The sequence below is a fragment of the Saimiri boliviensis genome, chromosome 4 (assembly GCF_048565385.1).
Source record: "Saimiri boliviensis isolate mSaiBol1 chromosome 4, mSaiBol1.pri, whole genome shotgun sequence".
NCBI classification, from domain to species: domain Eukaryota; kingdom Metazoa; phylum Chordata; class Mammalia; order Primates; family Cebidae; genus Saimiri; species Saimiri boliviensis.
In genome coordinates this window covers 102,150,797-102,178,415 of record NC_133452.1, presented here as the reverse complement: position 1 = coordinate 102,178,415, position 27,619 = coordinate 102,150,797, and the positions used below count along the sequence as shown (strand labels likewise).

At 50.6% G+C, this 27,619-nt stretch overlaps 1 protein-coding gene across 5 annotated transcripts in view; it reads left to right on the top strand.

The window, feature by feature from the left end:
* MDGA1 (MAM domain containing glycosylphosphatidylinositol anchor 1) overlaps nucleotides 1-27,619 on the top strand; it is a 64,213-nt gene that overhangs the window by 14,350 nt on the left and 22,244 nt on the right. For all 5 annotated transcript variants that reach the window (XM_074397989.1, XM_010334109.3, XM_074397990.1 and 2 more), the window contains exons 2-6: nucleotides 18,768-18,907; nucleotides 23,411-23,585; nucleotides 26,000-26,196; nucleotides 26,882-27,014; nucleotides 27,266-27,535. In XM_074397989.1, coding sequence (XP_074254090.1) covers nucleotides 18,768-18,907; nucleotides 23,411-23,585; nucleotides 26,000-26,196; nucleotides 26,882-27,014; nucleotides 27,266-27,535 — 915 coding nt within the window. The remainder of the gene's footprint in view (nucleotides 1-18,767; nucleotides 18,908-23,410; nucleotides 23,586-25,999; nucleotides 26,197-26,881; nucleotides 27,015-27,265; nucleotides 27,536-27,619) is intronic.

Sequence of the window (27,619 nt, the reverse complement as noted above, 5' to 3'; positions counted from 1 at the left end):
GGGTGCAGGTGGGGCACCGACAGTCTGTATTACAGCTTGCCTAAGCCATGGCCTTGCTTCTTCAGAGCTGGCCTGCTATGTGGAGCTCTTTGTTTTAGGTCTTATGTTCTGGGCTGCATGTAAAGCCTCCATTCCAGACTGAAAACTCAACCCTGCAGCCACCAGATCTGTGCACTGCTCATTTACTTCCTTGGATTTTGTGGCCAGGACCCAAGTGTGTCGATTTCTCCAAGACTCTCCTAATAGAATTCAGGCTCTTCCTGAAGGAGGGCTTATACTTGCGGAGGACAGGGTTGAGCTTTGCTAAGAACAGACCCAGAATCTACAGGGTCCTTTGGGCATTGCCATGAGAGGCCCCATGTTCTCCATCTCGCTGAATTTAAAACCAGAGAAGTGTAGAGAGTCTAGACTAGAAGACTGCTCCTCCCCGCTGTGGGCAGGATTATGGGTGAACCAATTGTTAGGGGTTAGAGGGTAATAAGGTCGACTGCATTCTCTCTACTTCCCTGCCTGGGAGCCAAGCCATGGGCTATGACCAGAGTGGCCTGTACCCCTGAACATGCCTGAGCCGCATGAGTCCAGTTCAGAGCAGCACTTTCACCCTGTTGTGTATTGCTATCTCTTCACCAGTAACTGGGACCTGAGATTAAGTAACTAATTCAATATTTATTGAACCCCTCTAGTGCCAGACTCCATTCTAGGTGCTGAGGATAGAGCAAAGAGCAAAACAAAGAGATGTTCTAGAATCACAGACTCATAGAGTGACAGACCCAGGGGGAATTTTAGGGTACATCTAATCATTTGTCAGGAGAGAAATCTGAAGCCCAGAGAAAGCAAGAGTGAAGTCCTCAGGCCACACAGCAGAGAGGGGGCTCAGCTCGGAATCATGGAAGGTCAGAGGTAATGGGCTTAGAGGTTGCCTGTTTCTACCTGCTCAGTTTTTGTTGGTGTTGTTGTTGTTTGTTTTTGTTTTGAGATAGAGTCTCTCTCTGTTGCCCAGGCTGGAGTGCAATGGCGCGATCTTGGCTCACTGCAACCTCCACCTCCCAGGTTCAATTGATTCTCCCTCCTCAGCCTTTGGGTAGCTGGGATTACAGGCACCTGCCACCACACCCAGCTAATTTTGAATTTTTAGTAGAGATGGGGTTTCGCCATGTTGGCCAGGCTGGTCTCAAACTGAGCTCCTGACCTCAGGTGATCCTCCCACCTTGGCCTCCCAAAGTGCTGGGACTACAGGCATGAGCCACTGCACCAGGCCCACCTGCTCAGTTTTTAGAGGCAGGAGCCAATGGCCAGAACCGAAGGGTCTCACCAAGCTGGTGACCCTGCTGCATGTGGCAGTGAATACTCTCTCCTTGTTCACATCCATCTCCCAAGCCAGATCTAGATTCTCATTTCCTGAGGGATGTGTGTGTGTTTGTGATATGGGTGTGAGTAGTAGGCAGGAGACATGAGTAGCTTTCTTTTTGATCAAGCCATGCACCTCTGCTACTGTGCCTGCTGGCAGAGTGGCCTCAAGTGATACTAGGAAGAGCTTGCTACTGAGGGATGCCCTGATGTGTCCAATGCACTGACTGACACCCTTGTCTGGGTCACTCCCTCCTTTCTGGGGACTTGAGGGAGCAGGGGCTGCAAAGCTGGCTGTGGTGAGGGTGGGCTTCATCCCCCCCCATTGTCCCCTCCCCCTCTTCTGTTGGAGATCAGTGTGTGTGTGTGTGTGTCTGTGTGTATGTGTATGTGTGTATCTGTGTGTGGGGACCACTGGTATGAGAGAAATTGCTCTCACTGGGTACCTCGACAGAAGCGGTAATATATTCTCCCAGTTCTCTCTGTCCCAAGCAAGTGCACATTATTTGTATTTTTTGTGCATGTAATTATACACTGGCATGTGTACGCTGTAGGTGTGTATATGTGTGATGATGTTGCCCACAAGAACATGTATGTATGTGCAGGGAACTATGTGTGTGTGTGGCAGGGGGGCCTGTAGACCTGTTTGGGGGCTTCTCTAGGTCCACCTTTATCCCACTGTCCCTTCAGATGGCCTCTGGTCACCTTTGCCTTGTGTCCAAGGTAGGGGGTGGGCATGGACACCCAACGCCCTGGATCATCAGTCAGAGACTTATGTCCAACCTAGGTATGGCCCCCACCACCCATCCCAGGAGACCTGAAGTGGCGGGCAGGGGCAGGCCGAGGCTGGCCTGGAGCTCCTGGCTAATTTTCCTGGTCTCGATCGATCCAGCAGCTTCTCCTGAGTCTATTAGCAGTCCGCAAGTGAAAATATCCCCCATCGAGAGCCCTGACCTGAGACAGGGAGGAATCCATAGCAATTTGTTCAAACAGAAGAAAGCGTTTCCCTCTGATTTGTATTCCAATTTATTCCAGGCAGGAAGGGTCAGTGTAGGAGGCACTGCCAGAGCTGGGCCCAGGCCCGTCCCCCTTAACCCCCATGCCAGCCGGCATGGCAGCTGGTCCTGCCCAGGGTTCCTGGGGGTGGGGGGCTGAGGAAGAAGGGTAGGCCCCAGTGTGGGACAGGGAGGGAGGTCTGCCAGCCTTCCCAGCAGGCCCTGCTTGGCTGGAGAGCTCAGTTGTGGATTTGGTTTTCACAAAACACAAAGCCGCCTGCTCGGAGCCTCTCTCCCGGGCACTGGGGCCTGCGCCAGGTGTGCGCTCACTCGCTGCGCCTGTGCCAGATTGGGGGCTGGGCTGGGTGCATGGAGACAGTAGCCTCAGCTGGGCCAAGTGGCAGGGGTCTGCTGAGGCTCAGAGGGGAGCTGGCACCTTTGAAAAGTGCGGGTGCAGTGTGGAGAGCCCCGAGCACGGCTTTCCGATCCAGGGCTCATGCTTCTTTCCCATCCTGAGAAAACGGGGGCTCTCTGGTGTCCTCACCAGGAAGTCTTTTGAGCACTACATTAATTATAGCTCTGGCTGACATTTATTAAGTACCTGTTTGCCAGACAGCGTGCCAGACACGCTGCCACGCGTCTGGTCCTTGCAGGGTCCTTCCTCATGTGCCTCAGTTTCCTCACTGGTGCTCCTCCCACCCGCTGCATACCTCTGTCACCTCCATGCATATCTGCTCAGCCCTGCTCACTTCCTCTTGGAAGGTGCTTCTCCCTTCTGAAGCCCTAGCGGCTGAGGGTCTCAGGGCTGATGCCTCTGAGCAAGCTGGCTTCCTTTCTCCCTAGTGGCTTCCTTTGGCCCCACCTTGCACTCCCCATCAGAGCGGAGGCCTCCACAGACGTGGTGGCATGGCAGCTGGAGAGGAGGATTCTGGGAAGGGTCAGGCAAGTGGTCCCGCACAGCTCACCTTCCATCCCCACCTTTGCCTTCCCTGGTGTGTCAGTGCCCGCCTCTCCACCCCAGCCATCAGGGAGGGGAGTAACCAGAGAAGTTCTTCACACCCAGGTGTCAGCAACTAGCAGCTCTGAGGTCAGCTGTCGCACATGACTTGCCAGGCTTCATGACACCATCGGGGTCTAATTTCAGTAAGTAAATATAACGAAGTTGATGAATAACCATCTCTCACTCCGGTGGGAGTGCAGGGAGGCAGTGTGGCCTGAAGGCTAGGAGAAGAGGCTTCTGAAACAGATCTGGGGTGGAGTTCTGCCTCGGCCGCTCACTGGCCATGTGATCATGGGCGGGTGTTGCTTTATGCCTCAGTTTCCCCATGCACAAGACAGGGCGAATGCTGGTACCTTCCTCAGAGGGCTGTGGTAAAGGGGAAATGAGGAACATGTGGGAAGCTGCTCTCAGCCTGGTGCCTGGCCTGTGGGAGTCAATGACCACGGCTTTTCGGAGGAGGCTTTGCTGAGCGAGGCATTCCACTGCTGAGGCCTGGCTTAGGAAGCTGCCACTGTCACTGGCTGAGGCACAGAGGCTGCCACCAGGGAGGCCACATGGGAGGCTCTGTGTGCAGCCATGTGACACAATATTGGGACAGAGAGGGAACAAGACGGAGGCCCTGGCCCAGGAGGAAGGGTGGAAGAATTTCAGACTTCCTCCCATTTTCCTTTCAGGGAAGTTTATAGCAAGAATCGTCCCTGTTAGCTACTTTACCAGGCTGGGAACAGGTGTTTGCACCCAGCTCTTTACTGCCACCCACCCACTGTCCATTCCAGACCTGACTTTCCTCCCAAGGGACAGCCTCCCTCCTCCCACATCCACAGGCCCCGGGTATCTCCTGATAGGGGCTTTCCTGTCCCTGGCTGTGACTGAACCTTGGTCCAGTCGTCCTTCCCCATCCCCGAGTCCTTCACTTTTCTCCCCCAACCTACTAGATTCCAAGTCATTTACAAGTTGTTCAGAGGCTCAGCATTATAATCAGATCTTATGGAGCCTGCCACTTATGTGGTTTCTAAAATTTTAGCCAAAAAAGGAGAGGAAACCCTTCAGTGATGGAGAAGAAATAAGAGGCTACTTAAGCAGGAGGGCAGGTATTGCATTTCCCGATTTATAAATATACCTGATGCTAAAGAAAATATGTTCCTGAACATTATGTTTCCTGAATTGATGCTCGAAAAAAAGATTGTTCATCCCTTTAAGGGATTTAATGTGCTTTCGCTCCCAGGGGTGCTCGCCTTTTGCAAAGGATATAGAAAGAGAATAAACAAGTGACTGTTTAATATGCAGCGTGTTGATGAGTGTTACGAACACACAGAGCAGGGAAAGGGATTGAGCGTGATAGAGGTGGGGCAGGCATGCTGTCTTAAACGGGGTGGTCAGGGAAGGCCTCTCAGAAGAGCGCTGAAGGAAGGGATGGAACAGGCTCTGAGAGCTGGGGAAGAGCAATCCAAGCAGCGGGGCAGGCTGTAAGTGCAAAGGCCCTGAGGTGGGAGAGGGCCGGGCCTGCTTGAAGACTGAGGAAGACGGCAATGTGGCTGGACTGGGGAGGGTGGCAGAACTGGAAGTGGGGCTGGGAGCAGATGGCAGAGGGCGTGGTGGGCTGTTGAAAAAGCACTGGCTTTGACCCCAAGTGAGATGGCAGTCATGGCAGGGGGAGCAGAGGAGTGATGGGGTCCCCTGCCTGCTGGTGGAGAACAGTGCCCCAGGCAAGGGACGACTCGGGGAAGACCGGTGAGGAGGCTGCTGTCATAGACCAGCCAGGCCTCGGTAGTGGGGTTGAGACTAGGGTGGCATCACAGAGGGCAGATTCCCTATTGTTTCTGAAGGTCAAGCTGACAGAGCTTGCTGGTGAATTGGGTGTGGGGTGTGGGAGGAGGACAGAAGTCATGGATGACTCCCAGATTTCTGGCTGATACTTAATCAATGTGTTCCCACTGGTAGAGATGTCAGGGGTGAGGAGTGGCTCCAAAGCCTTGTGGGTACTGGGGGGCAGTGAAAGTTACTGCTGGAGGTCAATGGATAGAGGGGGCATAAAGCTAACGAGGTGCCCCTTACATTTCTGCTCCCTGATCCTTCAACCTCAGAGCTAATTTTCCTGTGGTCTCCTGGGTTGAGGCCAAGGCCTGGCACGGAGGAGCAAGGTAACTTCATATGCAGAAATGGCTTTAGGGGTTGCTAGAAGTTGGGTTGCAGCACCCCTGTCTCCCGCTGCTGCTGGGTGGGGTGCTTTCCAGGAGCTGGAGCTCTACCTAGGGACCCACAGTGACCAGAGGTTGGGGGGGTCAGAGCCTGCCTGGCTGTGGGAGAATACCCAGAGATACTGTCCTTCCTTCCCTCCCTTTCTGTGCTACTATGGGCTAAGGCCCCACCAGCTCTCAAGCTGCAACATCAATTTTGCTTTCATTATTGTTATTGTTATTATTATCCACTTAAACAACTTCATAGAAAAAAAAAAAAGAAGCTCAATGACCATCACACATTAACCATTCATTCTAAATTCCCTGCCCATACCTGTCAATATATTTTTACATAGCAGTAAACAGTGGTCCGTTCTGCTTTCTCGGCTGACTTTATCTCCTACACACGTCTCCTGCTATTGACTGAGCCCTCAGACCTGTCAACTCTAATGGCCTCAGGGCACCCCCTGCATCGACGTGCTGGAGTTCAGGTCACCATTTCTCTGCTGCTGAGGGTTTGGGCAGGAGCCAATTTCCCTTTCTTTTAAATAGCTCTGCCATGAATATCCTTATATGAATTACTTTTTCCTTTTAAATTATTTCCTTGGGGCCTATTCCCCAAAGTGAGATTGCCTAATAGGTCATAGGATAGGAACAGTTTTATGGTTCTCATTTTGCACTGCCAGGTTGTGCGACAGAAAGTTTGAGGTGCTGTTGTGCACAGCCCAGCCGCAATGGATTTCACCGTTTTCATTCATTTTCACTGGTTTAATAGGTGCATTACGGCCTGCTTTTTAACTTCCAGTTTGCACCTCCTGATGCCATACTTGGGTCTTTCGGTGCCTAATAATAATAAGACCTGATCTATGCAGAACTTTACAGTTTACATGATACTCTCTTAAATGTCATCTCACTTAATAAGACACTGTAAACCTAAAGTTACTGGCCTCTGTTTTATATGGGGAAATGCGGGTTTAGGCAAGTTCGGTGCTGGAGTGGAGCGTCTTGCCAGTTCTGGCAGATTTGGTTGCTTTTCTGCTGCACTGTGTGGAATAGACGCCCTCCCACCTACCTCTGTCCATTCTTACGTGAGTGCTCAGCATCCCCAGATGCCCACTTCAGCCCAAATCCAGTGTCTTAGATCTATTTTCTCCCCTTGGCCCCTACATCTGGGCCTGTGCCAGAACCCCAAGCTGAGTCTGTGCTTGAGGGTTGGGGGTTAGCCCTGTGGGTCTTGGAGGGAGCCATGTTCCATCCCTTTGCCCCACTGGACTCTTTGATCAGGTTGGGCTTTGGGGGCTCCTTACTTTAGCAAAGCCACTGCCCCGTCTCCACTTCCTGGCTCAGGCTCTGCCTTCTGGGTTGGAGGCCTGGATCTGGCAGTGTGTCTCCAGCCCCACCCTGGTGATGCCCTATCCCTAGCGACTGTGCCGCAGACTCCTAGAGACTGGGGGCTGACAGGCTTCACCCTGGAATAGGAGGGCCTTCTCAGGGCAGGCACACTCTGAAGCATGAGTCTGGTTTTATTTCAGTCCCTTCTAACTGTACTTCTAGCGTATCTACTAGGCAGCGTGCACTGTGCACAAGGCATTCCAGTTAGTGGAATTAGTGGGTTTTGCACTCACAGTAGGGAGCCCTGTTGTGTTCGTCGTATAATTAGGAAGCTAAGGCTCTAGACTAGATGGGTAAATGATTTTGCCTCAAGTCACCCAGAAATTACTGTTTTTGTGGGCTTGGTTCAATAGGTATGCTTTGACGGGTGCAGGCCTGGTCAGATCTAGACCCTGGGCTGCTGCCAGGGACCAGCGCCAAGTGAGCCACAGTGATGGGGCCTCCAAGACCAGCAGAGCTTGTTGGGGCTGGAACTTTCCCTGCTGGGATCCAGGCAAGGAAATTTTACATGAATAACCATGAGTAACCCTATGTTCATGGGTTGCATATCCCTGGGCCAGGAAGGCGCAGACGTTGGGATCCTAGGAGCCATTCTCTGCCCTGATGGGTAGATGCCTCTCTTTCCCACCATCATCCTGCATATTCTCATGGGGAGAGTGTTCCTCCCAGGGATTGCTACTTTCGGCCTACCTTGATATTCTGATCTCTCAGGATTACAAACTTTCCATAATCCTCCAAAGTAGACCTCATTTGGTTTCACATTTTTTTCTTGCAGGACTTTGGAATAGGTTCCCAAAGCATCCTGGTCTATATTATTAAATGGAAATAGAACTGAAATTTATTAAGTACCTGTCAAGTACAAGTCATTCTGTGATGTACCCAATGTGCATTGTCTTATCAAATCCTCACGACAACCCAGAAGTTATCTCCATGGAAGCCTGAGATGTACTATTACCCTCATTTTGCAAATGAAGAAACAGGCTAAAGGAGGTTAAACAACCTGCCCAACGTCACTTGGTCACTAAGTAAAAGGTAGAGCACTCCTCTCTGCTGCTCATCCTACACCATTGAGCAGCCCCTTCGGATTTGCATTTAAAGACTCTGATCAAGCAGTCCCCAACTTGAGGTATAGGCCTTTCTGCCTCTTTCATGAGTGTCCTGCCTGTACTGGTTAGAGATGGCCTGTGTTCCCTCATCATTAAGAATTTTTTTTTTTTTTTTTTTGAGACAGAGACTCTCTGTGTTACCCAGACTGGAGTGCAGTGGCGCAGTCTGTACTCACTGCAATCTCCGCCTCCCAGGTTCAAGTGATTTTCCTGCCTGACCCTCCCAAGTAGCTGGGATTGCAGGCTCCTGCCCCCGACACCCGGCTAATTTTTTTGTATTTTCAGTAGAGACAAGGTTTTACCATGTTGGCCAGGCTGGTTTCAAACTCCTGACCTCAAGTGATCTGCCTGCCTCAGCCTCCCAAAGTGCTAGGATTACAGGCATGAGCCACGGCGCCTGGCCATCATTAACAGTTTTAATCCTGGTATCCTGGAGCCCACCAGAGAGAAAGTCCCTTTATAGTTTTCCTCCGGAGACCTAAGAGTCCTCATTAAAGGGCTTTTCTGGTGACCTGTGCAGACATCCTCTAGTTCTGTAAGTGGTGTGCAGATTAGACTTCCACTGATAGACAGAGCATGAAGAGTCTGTGAACATCACCTGCCACTCTCAATACCTGTGTGCCTTCCAATGAGACCAGGATGTGGGTGCAGTGGTGCTGAACATCCCCAGGGAATGTGACATAATGGACGGGCCACCCCTTGCAGTAGAGGAGAGTTGTAAGGGCGCTAGCCCCTCCCAGAAGCTCCAGGCTCTGCAGTGAGAGGCTCTGCAAATGGAACAAGGCCCCGCAAACTGTAGCAGGCCTGCATCTGACTATGAAAGCAGAGCTTGTTTTTCTCTCAATTTTGGTGGCAGGGTGGCGGCCTGCACACTGATCCTTTCAGCTATGGCTGGCTGCTGTACTCAGCGACAGCGCCCTCATACACCAGAGGTCAGAGACTCATGCACTCTGGTTAGGGAGAGATGTTTGCAGCCAAAGGGAAGGTTGGCTGAATATGAGTTTGGTTTTGATTAGCGAAAAAGGCCTTGTGGTGGGGAACAGGCTTTAATATGGTTTGCAGCAGGGAGAGGGCAGAGGCTCTTTGCCCAGAAGGGCTGTGCCTCATTTAGCTCTGCGTTCCAGCGCTGAGGGCAGAGATTTCACGTAATAGGTGCTCAGAAAATGTTACAGAGCAAATCAATGAATCAATGGCAAATTAAAAGGTGATTGTGTGTGCCCTTTGAAGGACTGGGAGGACAGGGAGCTAGAGGGAGGATGGGGAGGGAATGGACTCGGACATGGGTCTAATGACCTGAGAGAGAATGTCCGGAGCTGGATGGGCCACAAGTCTGTCACTGCTTTCCCTCAAGATGTTCTGCGTTAGGGCAAGGCTGGGGGAGACAGTGTGTGTGTGTGGGGGGGGTTGGGACTCGTTCAAGCTGGCTTTCTGAGCACAGAACTGGAGCCTCCCCCAGCCTCAGAGCACCCCTGAGAAGTCACCTGGTCCACCCCCGGCTGGCAGTGAACAAAGGACAGGCTCCAGTCAGCTCTGCAGAGAGTGGGGCTGTGGTAAGGGCAGAGCAGCCCCCGGTGCAGTGAGCACAGAAGGGCAGGGTTAATTTTCCTGAGGGGCCCACGCTCGATGGCTCACAGTCTGCAGAGAGGCTCGGAACACCATCCCTGGCAGAAAGAGGCCCAGGCAGAGCAGGCCAGGCGCCTGCCCGGGAAAGCCTCCTCCCAGGCCCCAGGCCGCCATTCTCTGAGCAGCTAATTAAAAGAGAAAAGCCTGTTAATATTTCAGCACTGTTAACTCCGCTAAATTATTAAGTGTCCATTTGCATTATATGCATAAAAGGATCAATAAACACGTGCATACCGGGATCTGGGAGGGTGAGAGGTGTCATGGTGAGGGAGGAGCGGCTTCTGTGGATGCAGCAGGAATGTGGAGACTCCATCCTGAGCTGTGAGCCTGGCACTGGGCTAGGCACTTGGGAAGTGGAAATGCGTGGCGGTTAGTGTGAAAGACGGAGAGTCAGACAGACTCCAGGCCAATAGGGTGTCCTTGGGCAACTTATATAACCTCGATGAACCTCAGCTTCCTCATCTGAAAAGTCCAAACCACAATAGGGTTGTTAGGAGCAATAAATAAGATGAAAAAGATATAAAGCACTCAATATGTTGCTGGCAGAGTAAACGTCAATAAAGGGTAGTTATTGCAGTTAATGTATCTGCAGATGGCGGTGGGGGGAGACCTGAGACATAGCACAAGTCTCTAGTTCACAGCAATCCCTCCCTGCTCCCTCTCTACCTCTCAGCAGGCCTTTATAGGCATTATTCTTCTTCACCTTTTCTAGCTGTTCGCTTCCCTAGTGCAGAGTCTGAGTGCCATAGCTCCCTGTTCCTCGGCACCAAGTTTAGCATCTCATACTGCTAAAGGCTTGTTGAATGACTGCCTGATGGAAGTCAGGACAAGAACACAGACCCCAATTCTGCGCCACCCCATCCAGAACACTCAGTGATGCTTCTGGGAGGTGGCGGGGGTGGTGGCACCTGCTCTGTCATCTGTCAGCAGATAGATCCAACTCTGGGCGAGGCGTTTTGCAGCCCCTCCTTCTCCTTTCGTCCCCTTACCCTGCCCTCACCCTGCTCTGGTTGTTTTCCAGCCTGCAGACTCACTTCCCTGGAAGGAGCCAGAAGCAGGAAGAGGGCAACAGTCCTCTTCATCGATAACTGGCTGAGCTTTTGTTTTTTTGAGATGGGGGTCTTGCTGTGTCACCCAGGTTGGCATGCAGTGGTGCAGTCATGGCTCACTGCAGCCTCGATCTTCTGGGCTCAAGCAGTCCTCCCCTTAGTCCCCCCAAGTAGCTAGGATTACAGGCATGTGCCACCATACCTCATAAATTTTTACATATTTTTTTAAAAAAATTTAAATTTAAAAATTTGAATTATTTTAATTAAATTTTTTTAAAATTTAAATTTTAAAATTTAAATTATTTTAATTTTTTTTTTTTTTTGAGACGGAATTTCGCTCTTGTTACCCAGGCTGGAGTGCAATGGCGCGATCTCGGCTCACCGCAACCTCCGCCTCCTGGGTTCAGGCAATTCTCCTGCCTCAGCCTCCTGAGTACCTGGGATTACAGGCACGCGCCACCATGCCCAGCTAATTTTTTGTTTTTAGTAGAGACGGGGTTTCACCATGTTGACCAGGATTGTCTCGATCTCCTGACCTCGTGATCCACCGCCTCGGCCTCCCAAAGTGCTGGGATTACAGGCGTGAGCCACCGCGCCTGGCTAAAAAAATTTTTTAATTAAAATTATTTAAGTTTAAATTTAAATTCTTTTGTAGAGATGGGGTCAGGCTGGTCTTGAACCCCTAGCCTCAGGCAATCCTTCTGCCTCAGCTTCCCAAAATGTTGGGATTGCAAGCATGAACCACTGTGCCCAGCCTAAAGGAACTTTTTTTTTTTTTAAAGATGGGATCTCACTCTGTCACTGAGGCTGGAGTGCGGTGGTATGATCTCGGTTCACTGCAACCTCCATCTCCTGATTTCAAGTCATCCGCCCACCTCAGCCTCCTGAGTAACTGGGAACACAAGTGTGTACCATCATGCTGGCTAATTTTTTATATTTTTGGTAGAGATGGGGTTTCACCATGTTGCCCAGGCTGGTCTCTAACTCCTGAGCTCAAGCGAGCCTCCTACCTCGGCCTCCCAAAGTCTGTGACTACAGGCCTGATGGTGCTTTTAATCCAGGTTTTCCACTCATCTTACTGTCGGTCTTGTTTGGCCCTCACCCTGGTGTCGTATCTATGTGCATTTGACAGCACCCCTACCTTTGGCTAGCAGCTGGGCATGGATTCTCTTATGGGGAATGGGGTCTTTGATGAAATTCCCCCATTTCGGTGGGTATGCTTTTCGGATCCTTAGTTGGCAAGTTGGAGTCTGTCTTAATCTGACTCCCTGAGAGTTTGTGGCTTCCTCATTGGGCCTGCTGGGTGCTGGAAGCCCCTGCCCATACGTATATGTTTTGGGTATATACTTTTTGGGAAGGGAAAGAGTAAGCTGTTGGAACAGAAGCATTCTGCCTCGGCTGTTCTCATTAGGATGCTGCCCCAAGGGTGACATCTCTCATGCCTCTTGGCTGTTCTCAACTAAGGCACTGGGGGTGGGGTGACATGTTAACCCCTCAGCTGTTAGTTTTATATTAAGCTTTTCTCCACTGGTTTTTACAGATCATTGCTGCCTCTCAAGGTGTTGAGGTACTCTGTGAAGAAGGGTTTTTTTTTGGCCAAATACGTTTAGAAAGCACTGAGTTAAACCAATTTACATGGATGTGTTTACCGCAGGACTTTTCAGAGCCTTTAATAATATACTTTGTGTGTTAAGTCTTTCTCAGAGAGTGAGAGCGGGAGAAAGAACATGCAGCATCCTTACTTGACAGTGAAAATCATCTGTGATGGACTATCAGTGAACACTCTGTGGCACACAGGTTGGGAGAGGCTGTTTTCCTTTTCTGTGGGGTTTTGTTGATAGAAATCAGGAGAGTAAAATAGGAAAAATCTCATAGACCAGAGGCAAGGAAACACACTTGGTTCTGAAATCCTGTTCAGTTTTCTATCCACTGTGTCAAGCAAAGGTAATCAAATCCAGCTGTGCCTCTGAAATTCCTGGGGACAGTAAACAGAGTCCCAGGCTAGCAGGGGAGGGCCTGGTTTTGAGTCTCGGCTGTGCTGCTGACTTGGACAAGGCATTTCCTTGTCCCCTTCCAGGCACTGGTCCCCTTCTCTGCCAGTGGGGCTAAATATGACTTTCCCTTTCTGCTTCTCAGAACTGAGGCAAAGAGCTTGGAAATATACAGTGGACCCCAGGAAGGTACCAACCATCATCTGTGACAGAGAAGGCCGGGTCCTCTCATGCAAAGGGCTTGCACGCTGCAGGGGACGTGAGTTCTTGGGAGGAGCACAGGATCATTTATAGAATAATAAGGCTGGCTGACAGTTTTAGATTGCATACTGAGTACCAGGCCCTCTTTTAAACACTTTATGTGAGTTTCCTTATTTATTCCTCACAACCTCATATTACAAATGAGAAAACTAAGGCTTAAGTAACTTTCTGAAAGTGTACTAGTTCCATGAGAAGAGGGATACTCAGAGAAGGCTCCAGCCCTTCCCGCTTCCCAGCCTCTCCGAAGCCCTGAACAGCCCCCAGCATGAATTTTGAACATATTAATGAAATGTCCGTACCGGTTTAATGTCTGCTTTGAGCATTTCCACCCCTGGGTTGCATGTGTAAGAGCACACAGCAGGTGGTCCCCTGTCCCTATCTCTTGCTCCTACTTCATATCTTGGGAGTTGTCATTCATGGAGAGAGCACATACTATTTGGCCAGGTGTGTTACATATATTGCATCAACCCCTCACACCAGCCCTGGGAGAAGGCATCATTGTTCTTATTTTATAAATGAAGAGGCTGAGGCTCAGAGAGGTTAAGTAATTTGCCCAGCATCACCCAGCATCAGCCAGCTAGTGGGTAGTAGAGCCAGGAACGGGTCCCTGGAGTCATCTGACTCCACAGCTCTGCTCTTTCCATCTCTCTAAAGCAGACCTTTCCTTGCCCCACGGTTCCTTATTACATCCCTCTGTTTTCGAGTCGTCATAACATTTCTAACACACTCTGATACCATCCTGTCCACTTCTGTTTCTTTTTTTGTGATCCATTTCCCCAGCATTGGTCTTTGAGAGCCATCCCTTGTTTGCTTTTCATGACAGTATCTCCAGCACCCAGCATAGCACTGGGACTAGCAGCGTTTATTGTTCGACAGACTGAATGAAGGGATTATGTCATGATGCATCTTAAATCAGCCCTGCCTTGGTTCCCTTCCGAATCAGGAGATGCTGCTGCAAGCAGTGTCTTCCTAGGGTGTGTGGAGCTGGATGGAGGCTGAGGTTCAGTGGGGCAGGGACCTTTTTGGGGTTTAGGGTCAGAGACATGGTTCTGGCCATTCCAGGGGTGACCTGAGCCATTGGGAGGCTGACTTATATTAAGGAAACTCCATGGTGGGTGATGAACCAATTGAAAGGCTGAGGCCAAGGGGGACTAGGTAATTTGCTACTAGTGAGGACTCATTTCAGAAGGAAAACTGCCTGGAGCCAAACCAGCAATGGGAAGTGGCTCATCAAGTAAGAGTGAGAATCAGCGACTTGAGTAACTGTAATAGTAAATAGATTATCCTGGCTAATCTCAATAGTTAATATCATCCCAGGATGGCGGATGCTGTTTTTCTAAGAATTGAGGTGTAATTTAGAAGGTGTAATATGGTGAAGTCCAAAGCAGATACCTCGATGTGTTTTTACTTGTGTATCCGGACACTGTGTAACCACCACTCAGATCAAAATTCCAACATTTCCATCTCACCAGATGGGATCCCTTCTTCTCCCCAAGAAAGTTCTCTTGTGTCCTTCCCAGCAAACAATCTCCTACCCCACCCAAGGGCAATCACTGTTGGGCCTCTGTTACCCTAAGATATGCTTTTCTGGTTTTCAGTTTTGAATAAATGAGATCACACACCATCTATTCTTTTCTGTCTGTGTAATGACAATGCACTGTATGTTCTTGTCTGGGTTCTTTCACTCCAGTTGCGCCTGTGAGATTCAACAGTGTCACGTCTATCTGTAGTTCACTTTTTTCACGTATGGGTAATAACTCCTTTGTATGAAGATACCAGAATTTATTTACTCATACTATTCTTGATGGACATATGGGCTGCTCTTTTTTTTAGCTGTTACGAATAAAGCCACTATGAATATTCTCGTACTTACTGTTTGGTTGCCATAAGTACTCATTCTACCCAGGAGTGGAATTGCTACATCATGGGGCATACACCTGTTTACCTTTAGTGGTGCTGCCCATATTTCTCCCAAAGTGGTTCTAGCCTTTTAGAGTTGGGTGGTCTTAATACTTAAGGTCATCAAAAGGAGATGAATCATTTTTTGTTTTTTTTTTTTTTTTAGACAGAATCTCACTCTGTTGTCCAGGCTGGCCTGCAGTGTCATGATCATAGCTCATTGCAGCCTTGAATTCTTGAACTCAAATGATCCTCCTGTCTCAGCCTCCTGAATAGCTGGGACTTCAGGCACACCCCCGCCCCCATTGCCTGGCTAATTTTTGCAGTTTTTGTAGAGACAGAGTCTCGCTACGTTGCCCAGGCTTGTCTAGAACTCATGGGCTCAAGTGATCCTCCTGCCTTAGCCTCCCAAAGTGCTGGGATTATAAGTGTGAGTCACTGTACCTGGCCAGGAGCTGGATAATCTTAACAGTGTCATGTCTGATACCTACTCATGGCCCCATCTCCAGTGGGGAAATATACCTGTCAGGTGACCAGAGGCCCTGTGTCTACTGATCAGGCCCCGTCTTCCCTGGTCTCTTCTGGCCGTGCCCTAAGAAAGTCCAGCTCTCCAGCTCTTTTTCAGTATTCCTTATCTGTCACCAAAGCTTCTGTCATTACAACACTGCCTTGCTACAGGCAAGCCACAGTGTCCAAGATTACAGCTTATCTTCCATTGGAGCCTGCTAAATCGATGTCTTCTTGTTGAGAGGCACCTCAGGCCTCTTGGTCTTATCAGCACCCAGCATGCACATCATCTCTTGGGTTGTTTCTTGATGAGATTTCCTGAGGACTTTGGTCACAGATGGCTATCGCTTTCACGTATAGTGATGCTCATGCATTTTTATTGCACGAGGTAACAGTTTTGGGCCCAGTTCCCAGATTCTAGAGTGCATCTTATATAGGGACTATGTGCTGATTACAAAATTCATAGCAAGTGAGTTTGTGAGTTGAAAAAGATCTTAGAAGTCATCTAATCTACCCTTCCTATGGGTGGGGAAACTGAGGCCCAAGGTGGTGAATTGACTTGCCCAAGGCTTACATTGCTTGTCTCCTGACAGCCAGCCAGGTTCATTCTGCTGGGGTAGCCAGTCAGGCAGGATGGTCACCTGGACACTCAGACTCTGGGTTGGTGGCAGCTACCACTGTTTACAGAACCCGTTGCTGTTTGCAGAGACCCTCATGGTTAAACATAGCCTGTGTCACTCCCAATTGCTGACCAAGTTTATGGCCCTGCTGCCAGGCTACCTCTGTGGACTCTACCTCTGGGATTAGCTTATGTCTGTCCCATCAGTGTTGGTGGAAGGCCCTACCTGCAGCATCTGTAATACGACTCCTCCACTAAGCATTTTTCATTTATCCTATGTTATCATCACATCTACCATTGTGAGTTCTTAGGGTTGGTAGTGTTCTCTCCATTTTAGAGATGAGAAAACTAACATCCAAAGATCACTAGTGGTTTACCCTGTGTAATATAATTTGGGACTCTGCCTTGTCAACTAGCATGGAGCCTCTTTGTTCCCTGAGGCCTGGTTCAAAAGCTATGCCTTCTGTGGCTCTTCCTCCAGAAGATGGTGATGCCTGTCCTCTGATACCCTAGGGCATTCTGTCTCTCTTATGTCACCAGGCAACTTCACCATGGGATATCCTTATAAATGCATTCATTCAAGGTTCACTGAGCACCTGCTATGTTCAAGGCCTTGTGCTGGGGATCCCGAGATGAAGTTCACGGTCTGGCAGGCAGAAAGACAAGAATCCTGAATTTGACAGAAACACAGATCTGATGCTCTGTTGTTGCCCTGGGGGAGTGATGACTCTCTAGACACATAAGGAAGGAAGGCGCCTGTCAGTCATGGGATGTTTTCTGGAGGAAGTTGTACATTTTCTGTACAGGCTTTATCTCCTTACCTCTGTTAACTGAAGAATCATGAGACTTATACATTTGGAGAAGAGAGCTTTATTTCTTATAGAGGGTTGCATCCCACGGGGTGGCCATCCTGACAGGCTGGGAAGTGTAGCCTCTGGCAGAGACTGAAAGCAGTCACTTTGAAGGAGGAAAGGTGAGACAGGAATTTCTGCTGAACAGGTGAGTCAGGTATACATTCAACAGGTTATGGGAGGAGCTATGAATATTCACAAAGGGGGGATGCTTAGATGCGTAGTAAGCAAACGTGCATGTTACATACACCTCATGTTCACTTTGGGGTGCAGACATTTAAATGTACCACAATCTGGCCTATGTGTCAAAAGGTGACACAGAAGACACAAACGCACTTAGTGGGCAGCCTCTGGCAGCTGGTCAGAACCAGTCCATGGTTGCTGGTCTTTTATCGGGAGAAAACTACTGAAATCAGTCTTTTGTCTGATCAAAGCTGTAGTTAAGGCTGGTGGAACAGGAGGCCAGGTAGTCGGTGTCTGGCTGTGGATGGTCTGCAGTTGTTCCAATATTGCTTATCTCCAGGCCAGTGCTTGTTCAGCTGCTAGAGAAGAAGGAACGCCTTGTGGCAGCTAGAACATAGGTTATTCTTTAAGTGTAAGGGGTGTGACTTACTCCTTGCCTGGCATGGCCTTAGGTCCTGTTTATAATTTTTTATTTCTTAGCCACAGAGACTCTGTTCCGTCACTCTTATGACTTCTATTTTAACATCCCCGTACCCCCTTCAGAGCAGGGATGTTGTTTATACCTCCGTGTGTTCCTCATGCCCAGTATCAGCTCTTCTTCCTCTGCTCTCTCCCCTCTCAGCTTTGAGCAGAACCTGTGAAGTTGGGGTCTTTTCCTTTTCCTAGAGCGTAAGCCTTGGTGGGCTGGGAGCTGATTTGCCTTTAGAACAGTGGGGCTGGACACCGAGGCAGGGGCTGTGACTTTGGCAAGTTCAGTCATCTCCCACTGGCCCATCCAGCATATCCTAGCTTTGGTCCCCTGATGTGGGCTACAGCCCAGCCCCGGGCACTGTGGGAGAGGTCAGGGAGGAGCCACAGCCTTTTGCGAGCTCCCAGGCCCCAACTTCTGTGAGAACTTCTCTCCCCTGGACAGGAAGCTGGACACAGGCTCAGAAAGCAGTGAAAAACAATGAAGGCCTTCGGGGAGGGCAATGTGCAGCTGGGTGTGTGTGTGTGTGCGTGTGTGTGTGTGTGTGTGTGTGTGTGTGTGTGTGTCTGTGTCTATATGTCTTAGCTTAGGCTCTCTAGAAGCAAAGCGTGAGATGGTTGGGGCTGGGGAGTTACGGTTTAGGCAAGCGATTTGCTGGGAAAATGCTCTCAAGAGAAACTGAGGGAATGAGTGAGGCAGCCAAGCAAAGAGGTGGCTCAGGAAGTGCAGCCTCAGCCTGTTCCCAGGGCAGCTCTGTATTATGACAGCGCCACAGTCACCCCACCTCTGTGTGTGTGTGTGTGTGTGTGTGTGTGTGTGTGTGTGTGTGTGTGTGCGTGTGTTGTGGTGGGGAGGGAGTCATCTCCTAGGCACCTCTGGCCAAGGCAGTAATTCCCTGGGGAAGGTGAGCACCCTGAGCTATCGGCAGCTGGGAATGGATGCATCTGTCACCTTGGGGAGCTGAGCGGGGCAGCCACAGCATCCGCTGTCAGGACGGCTAAGATAATGATATTAACTGAGTGACGATCAGTTTGTACCGATGACAAAGCCCTTTCACACAATCAGCCCATTGGAAAGCACGGCTCTCTTGCAGGCGGTAGGGGAACTGCCCCTTTCCTGAGTTCCTGGCTTTCCTGGTTCTGGCCTGGGGTTCCTGGGAGGATTATTTCCTGGGCTCAGCAGGGTCAGACCTCTGAGGAATGGTCTGGGGAGGTCTCCCCAACACACTTAGAAGGGAGCCCCAGAGCTCCTCCGCCTTGGGGCCTCTTCTCTAAACCTCCTCCATCCTCTCCCACCAGCTCCGGCCCAGGCCCAGATCGTGCACGCAGGTCAGGCGTGTGTGGTGAAAGAGGACAATATCAGCGAGCGTGTCTACACCATCCGGGAGGGGGACACCCTCATGCTGCAGTGCCTTGTAACCGGGCACCCTCGACCCCAGGTAAGCCCCGAGCCCAGGCTTTGCTCAGGCCCCTCCTGCCCTCTCCCTGCCTGGCTGAGCACTTAAGAAGAGGCAGCAGGAGATTAGGACTCAGAATGCACCGCAGCATGGAGGCAGAGAACAGGAGACTCGGGCTGCGGAAATAGCTGGAAAATGAACTCTGTGGGGGAGGGCTGGAGGCTCTGGGCTCATTCACCTGAAAACACTGACAGCTGAGGGGAACAATGGGATGCCGGTTGTTCAGCTCCACTCCATTCCACGGATCTGTTGAGCAGGTACATCCTTCTAATGTGTCTGTAGGCAGACCATGTGCCAGGCGCCGTGCCGGGCACTTTCTCTAGTGCTCTCCCTTTGGAGCCTCACAGCTGTGCAGTGAGGAAGGCATTAGTGCCTCCATTTGTAGCTGAGGAATTTGAGACTCAATGAGGTTGGGGTAAACTTCCAAGGGCACACAGTTCTTGTGAGGATGGAAGCAGATGTTGCATCCAGAACCAGTGTTCTCTTAGCTTAGTCTGCTTCCTCCCAGCATGTCCATCTTTGAGCTGAGGGCTCCAGGAGTGACCAGCAGCACAGAAAACATGATCTTGGCCGAGCGCGGTGGCTCACACCTATAATCCCAGCACTTTGGGAGGCCGAGGCGAGTGGATCACGAGGTCGAGAGATCAAGACCATCCTGGTCAACATGGTCAAACCCCGTCTCTACTAAAAATACAAAAATTAGCTGTGCATGGTGGCACACACCTGTAGTCCCAGCTACTTGGGAGGCTGAAGCAGGAGAATTGCTTGAACCCAGGAGTTGGAGATTGCAGTGAGATTGTGCCATTGCACTCCAACCTGGGTAACAAGAGCGAAACTCTGTCTCAAAAAAAAAAAAAAAAAAAAAAGAAAAGAAAACATGATCTCTACTTCAGGAGGCTTCTGACAGGCAAGCTTCACACCTTTGAGGTTCAAAGATCCAAAGCAATTAGAAACAAACAGAAAACAAGGATCTGGAAATGCCAGATGAATTTTGTCACAGACAAAATATATGGCTTGGGCAGGAAGCACAGGCCCGTTATCACTGAGAGCTGAGGGGAGGAGGTGGACTGAAGGGATGGGAGGAATTTGCCGGTGAGCTGCTGTGACCTTTAATAGCAGCAGAAAGGGTGACAATTGGATCCTAGAAAGGACAGCGAAATACAAAATTCTTTTTTCTGGAAACTTTTGGGAACATAGATGGCTTTAGTAGGTTTGGCCTGGAGACAGGAAGATGGACAAGAAGCTGTGACTACTGCTGCGGCTTCTCGAAGGCGTGTTTTAGGAGGGAAAACAAGCTGCTGGATTTAGGTCAATGTCTGTGTCAGGCGTGACCATTAAAGCGGGGATGGTCCTCCCCAAAAGCCATTGAGGCCGCCGGGTCACTGCTCCCTCAGGCTGCACGGGCCATCTGTGTGTGTCCCCTCACGTGTCCCTGCGGGCCGTGTGTGGTTGTGGCTGTGTGTTTGCGGACCTGGTTTTCTAGTTCCACCAGTGCTTTCATTCATTCCACTACTCAGGCTCAAACCCTTGGGCTCATATTTGACCTTACACCTTCTCATTCCTCACGTCTAGCCAGACTCTGAGGCCTTACTTGTTTTCTTTTTGTTTTTGTTCTTTGTTTGTTTTTTGAGATGGGGTCTCACTTTGTTGCCCAGGCTCAGTACAGTGACATGATCACAGCTAACGGTAGCCTTGACCTCCTGTGCTCCATCGGTCCTCCCACCTCATCTGACCAAGTAGCTGAGACCACGGGTGTGTGTCACCATGCCTGGATTATTTGTGATTTTTTGGGTAGATATATGGTGTCCCTATGTTAGCCAGGCGTGTTTTAGTCTTGAACTCCTGGCTTCAAGCATTTCTCCTGCCTCAGCCTCCCTAAGTGCTGAGATGTGAACCGGTATGCCTTTCTTTTTATGTCTCTTACATGGGTCTTCCCCTCTCTTCTTCATTCTCCCTCTAGGTCAGCCTGTTGGTCCTGTCCCTTGGACCACTGCTGTAGACTCTAACTGACCTCTCAGTCTCTCACCTCACCCCTCCTTCTTCCATCAATTTTTTTTTTTTTTTTTGAGACAGGGTTGCTGTGTTGCCCTGGCTGGAGTGTAGTAGTGCAACATGGCTCATTGCAGCCTCAACCTCCTGGGCTTAAGCAATCCTCCCCGCCTCAGCCTCCCAAGTAGCTGGGACTACAGGCATGTGCCTCCATGCCTGGCTAATTTTTTTATATTTTTTTATTTTTATTTTTTTGTAGTGATCGGGTTTCACTATGTTGCCCATGCTGGTCTTGACCTCCTGGGCTCAAGTGATCCTCCCGCCTCAGTCTCTCAAAGTGCGGGGATTACGCACATGAGCCACTGCACCCAGCCCCCTTTGATCCATTCTTGTACTTTGCTACCAGAATGATAACCCCTATCGTGCTGCATAGTGATATATTCGTATCAGTCCTCTGCTCAGAGACCTTCAATGGCTCCCCTTCATTTACCAGATTCATTCAAGCTCCTAGGGATGGAATCAAAGACCTTCTACAGTCTGGCCTCCGCCTGCCTCTCTTGTCTGATCTCCCGCTGCCACCCTCCTCACACCCTGTGCTCCAGGCAGACTTGCCTCCCCGCCATCCCCAAGTACAACCTGTTCATTCCTGCTTTAGCCAAAGTTGCTTGCCTCTCCTAAAATGCCCTCTAGCTTTTTTGCTTGTTTCATTTTAAGAAATATTTATTGAGCACCTGCTACATGCCAAGCAAAGTTATGGGTCCTGAAGATGCCCCTATTGTTTCTGTTCTCATGGAGCATCCAGACTACTGGGGACAAGGGAACTACCATCTCATGGCCCACTTAGTGGTCAAGATGGGGGGGGACTGACGGGCCATGGAATGCCTCACTCCAGACAAGTCATGAGAAGGAGGGATACTGGGGGGCCAGAAATGCAGACAGAATCTACAGTGATGGCAGGGAGCAGAAGTTGAGGAACCTGGCCCATGAAGAGACTGACACTGCATATACACTGCATGGATAGTCGTATTAACATACACACGAGAGGTTTGCATTCAGGCTACAGGTCTGTCCAGGGATGGGAGCCGGAACTGAACTCTACCTAAAGCTGGAAGCTCAACAAGAGGGGCATCGTCCATGAATGAGGACCAGAAGATCTCTGTCCCACAGCCCAGAGTCACTGCAGGGAACAGACTCTCCTTCAGGGTGTGGATATAAATGCAATCACCTATGGGATAGTGTAACCCTAAACCTGTCTGTGTTTTGGAATATCCAAATAATGAGGAAAGCCTAACTTGACAAACCAACATAAAAATGTGTTGGAATCTATGAACCCATGATCTTGGGTGTCGGCAGCCACCTATACTCAGGTAGTGAATGAGAACTACACCACAGAGAGGACCATAAAGGTCCAACTAGGACTTCTATGGAAAATAATCCCACTGAGTACAAACCTGTGGAGTTAACTTTTAACACATTAAAAAAAATACAGTGTGAAGAGAGTCAGTCCGTAGACCCAACAAGGTGAATAATTCACAACTGAGGAATTAGAGAAAATAGAGCAATCTGAAAGGATCTTCAAAATAAAAAAACTCTAAATATTGGAAGAGATAACGGGACATCACACATAGGTGATTTATATGCTTTCTTTGTAAACCTCGTAAGAATCTTGCAGAGTGGGTATCATGCTGCATTAGTCATGTGTTACTACATAACAAATACTCCAAAACTTAGGAGCTTCAAACAACAAACACTCATACTGTCTCACAGTTCCCGTGAGACAGGAACCCGGGAGCAGCTTAGCTGGCTGGCTGTGGCTCAGGGTTTCTCACAAGGCGTCAGCCAGGGGTGCAGTCATTGGAGGATAACTGAGGCTGGAGAATCCACTTCCAAGCTAATTCACTTGGCTGTTGGCCTGAGGCTTCAATTCAATGAGCCAAGTGAGCCCCTCCATTGGCTGCTCAGGTCCTGATAGCTGGAGTTCAGTGACTGGATCTCGGCACACTGCAACCTCAGCCTCCCGGGTTCAAGAGATTCTCTTGCCTCAGCCTCCTGAGTAGCTGGGGCTACAGGCTCAGGCCATCATGTCCGGCTAATTTTTGTATTTTTAGTAAAGACGGGGTTTTGCCATGTTTGCCAGGCTGGTCTTGAACTCCTGACCTCAGATGATCCACCCATCTCGGCCCTCCTAAGTGCTGAGATTATAGGCGTGAGCCACCACTCCCGGCCAAATCCATGCTTTTAACCCCAGCACTGCACGCTGATTTAAAGGCTCTTCCTTCTGATCCCGGATTCCCCACCTCTTGACTCCATGGCGTCCTACCCAATCTGTGCATTCCCACGGGTCTGCCTGCGTTTGTTTCCTAGGCCTGCATATGCCCCATGTGCGCTTGTGAAAAAGTAGAGGGGAGAGGGGGTGCAGTTGCAGGGTACTCAGCGCTGAGGTCCCCACCCCGTGCGAGTCTGACAGTCTGGACTCTGCCCCTCCTGGCGGCCCAGGTGCGGTGGACCAAGACGGCGGGCAGCGCCTCGGACAAGTTCCAGGAGACGTCGGTGTTCAACGAGACACTGCGCATCGAGCGCATTGCGCGCACGCAGGGTGGCCGCTACTACTGCAAGGCGGAGAACGGCGTGGGCGTACCGGCCATCAAATCCATCCGCGTGGACGTGCAGTGTGAGTCGAGGCCCCCTCTCTCCCACGGCCCTGACAGCCCAGCCCAGGCCAGAGGGTGCCCCGGGGCTGAGGTGAGGCGGGCAAGTGGGGATGGGGTGAGATGGAGAAGTAGACCTCAAGGGAGGTGCCTAAGAGGTATGGGGCGGTGTGTACCACCCTCTACCACCTACGCCTTCCCCACCTGTAATCCCGTATGAACCTTGCAACATCCCTGTGAAGTAAGCAAGGAGGGCGGGATGGGTTGACTTACACCCCTTCCACAGATGAGAAAACTGAGGTCCCATGTGATTTGCCCACAGGCATGGAGCGAGGTAGCCTCAGATCTGAGATGAGGACACGGATCTCTTCTCTGTGGTCCACTGCCCTTTCCACAGTACCTCATGCCTCTGCTTTTGTCCTGTGGCAGCTCTGAGATTTCCTTCCCTACTACATTACATGTAGGACCAAGCCCCACTCCCCCAGTCCTTGCTGCTAGCTGAATGAGAAGCCCCCAGTCCCTACCAGGTCTCCATGGATATCCCTTTAGCCCCAGGAGCCTCTCTTCCTGAGTCATCCATCAGGCTGACTCAGGTACCCAGAAGCTCTTGGCCCAGGCCCAGGAGCCTGTCTGGCACCATCTTAAGGCTTAGAATGAACCTACCTATTAGCTATGTACCCTCCCACTCCCTAAGTGGGACTTAATAGAGTGATAAACAGTGGCACCCCAGACCTCTCTTCTGTTCCTCATCAGCCACCCAGGGTCCTGTTGACCCCTTGGAGCTAAGGGCCATTTCTCAGGCTATTGGCCCTGGAAGATGCTGGCAGGCATAGCCTGGTCCCCACCAATGCCCACCTCCTCTCCTGGCTGGGGTGGTGACTTCTATTCCAGTGGACTGTGGAAGGGTCAGAATGATAGGCTGTTGGAACATTCGATGGAAGATGTTGGAATGTAGACTGTCAGTGCCTGTGACTCACAACCATACATTAGGATCTCTAGAAAACGCTTTAAAAACATGAATGCCTTGGCCCTACTTCCAGAGATTCTGATGTAATTGATCAGGGGTGGTGCCAAATATCGATTCTTTCTTAAACTTTTAAATTATTTTTTAAATTGAGGATTGATCAGTAGAGTATACTAATCTTAAATGCAAAGTTTAATGAATTTTTTACCTATGTATGTATGTGTGTAAACACAAGAGATAGAACATTTCCAGGACTCTAGAAAGTTCCTTCATGCCCCTTTCCAGTCAATAATTCCCCCCAGAGACAATCATTGTTCTGACTTTTGACACTATCAATGAGCTCTGCCAGGCATCGGTATTAAGAAGGAAATCTCCACGTAATGCTCTTGTGCGAACAGGGCCAAGAACGACTAAGCTACCTTAGTTTACCAATGAGGAAACAGGCCCAGAGAGAGAAGAGATTTAGGCGGGTCACACTACAAATTAACAGCTTAACTAGGATTTGAGGAAGCAGCACTTCCTCCATCCCATGGTGGGAGACTGCAAAGCTAGACGCCCTCATGCAGGTCCCTGGGAAGCACAGCTCGGAGGAAGTCTGGGAAGGCATCAAGTCCTGTCCCCTTGGCAGGTGCGGTGACTCACACCTCTCATCCCAGCCCTTCGGGAGGCCGAGGTGAGAGGGTCACTTGAGCCCAGGAATTCAAGACCAGTCTGGGCAATACGGTGAAACCCTGTCTCTACAAAAAATACGAAAAATAGCTGGGTGTGGTGGTACATGCCTGTAGTCTCACTTATTCAGGAGGCTAAGGTGGGAGGATTGATTGAGCCCAGGAGGTTGAGATTGTGGTGAGTCATGATTGCACCACTGCACTCCAGCCTGGGTGACAGAGTGAGACTCTGCCTCGAAAGAAAGGAAGGGAGGGAGGGAGAGAGGCCGGGTGCTGTGGCTCATGCCTGTAAACCCAGCATTTTGGGAGGCCAAGGCAGGCAGATCACAAGGTTAGGAGATCAAGACCATCCTGGCCAACATGGTGAAACCCTGTCTCTGCTAAAAATACAAAAATTAACTGGGCATGGTGGCACGTTTCCTCATTGGTAAATGAAGGTAGCTTAGTAGTTCTTGGCCCTTGACACGTGCCGGTAGTCCTAGCTACTTGGGAGGCTGAGGCAGGAGAATCGCTTGAAACAGGGAGTTGAAAGTTGCAGCGAGCCAAGATGGCGCCACTGCATTCCAGCCTGGTGACAGAGTGAGAGACTCTGTCTCAAAAACAAAAAAAAAAGAAAAGGAAAAAGAAACAGTCGTGTCCGCTGCCTCCAACAGGTTGGTCAAGCTTGCAAGGCTGGGGAGGGGCATCTGGCAATCTGGAAACATCTCTTGAGGGTGGCTCAGCTTTTCCTGAGGGCTGCTAGGAGCCTGAGCCCCCTACTTTGGGGTCACTCAGTCCTGACTTCATGGGGACTGTGCCCTTGCAGACTTGGATGAGCCAGTGCTGACGGTGCACCAGACGGTGAGCGATGTGCGAGGCAACTTCTACCAGGAGAAGACGGTGTTCCTGCGCTGTACTGTCAACTCCAACCCACCTGCCCGCTTCATCTGGAAGCGGGGCTCCGATACCCTGTCCCACAGCCAAGACAATGGGGTCGACATCTATGAGCCCCTCTACACTCAGGTCAGGATGGGCAGCTGGCTCGCCCCACACTTTTTCTCCTGCACCCAACATGGGAGGAGGGCATGGGGGCTGAGTTTTTGAGACTGCCCTGACTTCAACAATTCTATTCTGACTTTGAAGGCACATACTCTGACTGGAGTTCAGATAGCCTGGGACAGAAAAATCAGGACCAATAGGCCAGGGAGCAGTAATGAGGCAACGTGTCCTCTAGGAACATTGCTAGTTAGGAAAAGGCACCCCGTAAGGGCAGACAGGTCATTCCTGCCTGCTGCTTGCTGGCAGAGTATTGGGAACCTATGGCCAGGCACAGCAGGACCTGGGAGTGGGGAGATGACCAGCAGTGGCTGTGGGCCGGCTTCATGTCTGTGTGGGTTGTAAGAAAAAAAGTTCCCTTCTTACTCCTCCCATTTCCCAGATTGGAGAAACCAAGGCCTGGTCCTTGCCAGTGTGCACCAGGGCAGCCTCAGGCCCAGAGAAGCCCATGCTGAGGCACTGCCACGGCTATGGAGAGTGTAGCATCCAGCCCAGGCTCAGGACCCCTGGGCTAATTGGTGAGGGTGGGGGGGCTTGGGAAGATAGGAATTACACAGGCATTTGTGGTAGGCGCTGATGCTGGGTGAATGAGTATGTGGGATCCCTGGAGACTCAAGCAGGCACCTCACCCCAGTGGTCCACTGCTGCCCAGGGGGAGACCAAGGTCCTGAAGCTGAAGAACCTGCGGCCCCAGGACTATGCCAGCTACACCTGCCAGGTGTCTGTGCGTAACGTGTGCGGCATCCCAGACAAGGCCATCACCTTCCGGCTCACCAACACCACGGGTACAGGCGTTTCCCTGCCCATACTCCCTGCCTACCTGAGCTAGCTCCCGACAAGGGGATAATGCCCCACCCCACGGGGACTGCAGGCACATTGCCACTAATGTCTGGTCCCCCCTCTCCTCTTCCTGCTCTGTCTTCTCCCCTCTCATCTTCCCTGAGGACTTCTTCGCCTCTATGGTTTTCCTAGCCCCTGTTTTCCCCAACATCCAGCCCTGCCTCACAGACCCCTAAAACCCCCTCCTTGTCCTCAGCACCACCAGCTCTGAAGCTGTCTGTGAATGAAACTCTGGTGGTGAACCCTGGGGAGAATGTGACGGTGCAGTGTCTGCTGACAGGCGGTGATCCCCTCCCCCAGCTGCAGTGGTCCCATGGGCCTGGCCCGCTGCCCCTGGGTGCTCTGGCCCAGGGAGGCACCCTCAGCATCCCTTCAGTGCAGGCCCGGGACTCTGGCTACTACAACTGCACAGCCACCAACAATGTGGGCAACCCTGCCAAGAAGACCGTCAACCTGCTGGTGCGATGTACGTGGCCTCAGAAGGGGTGGGAGGGAAGTTGTGAGGCAGACAGGTTCCCTGGTCTTTGGGAGCTCCCAGTGAATTTGGAAA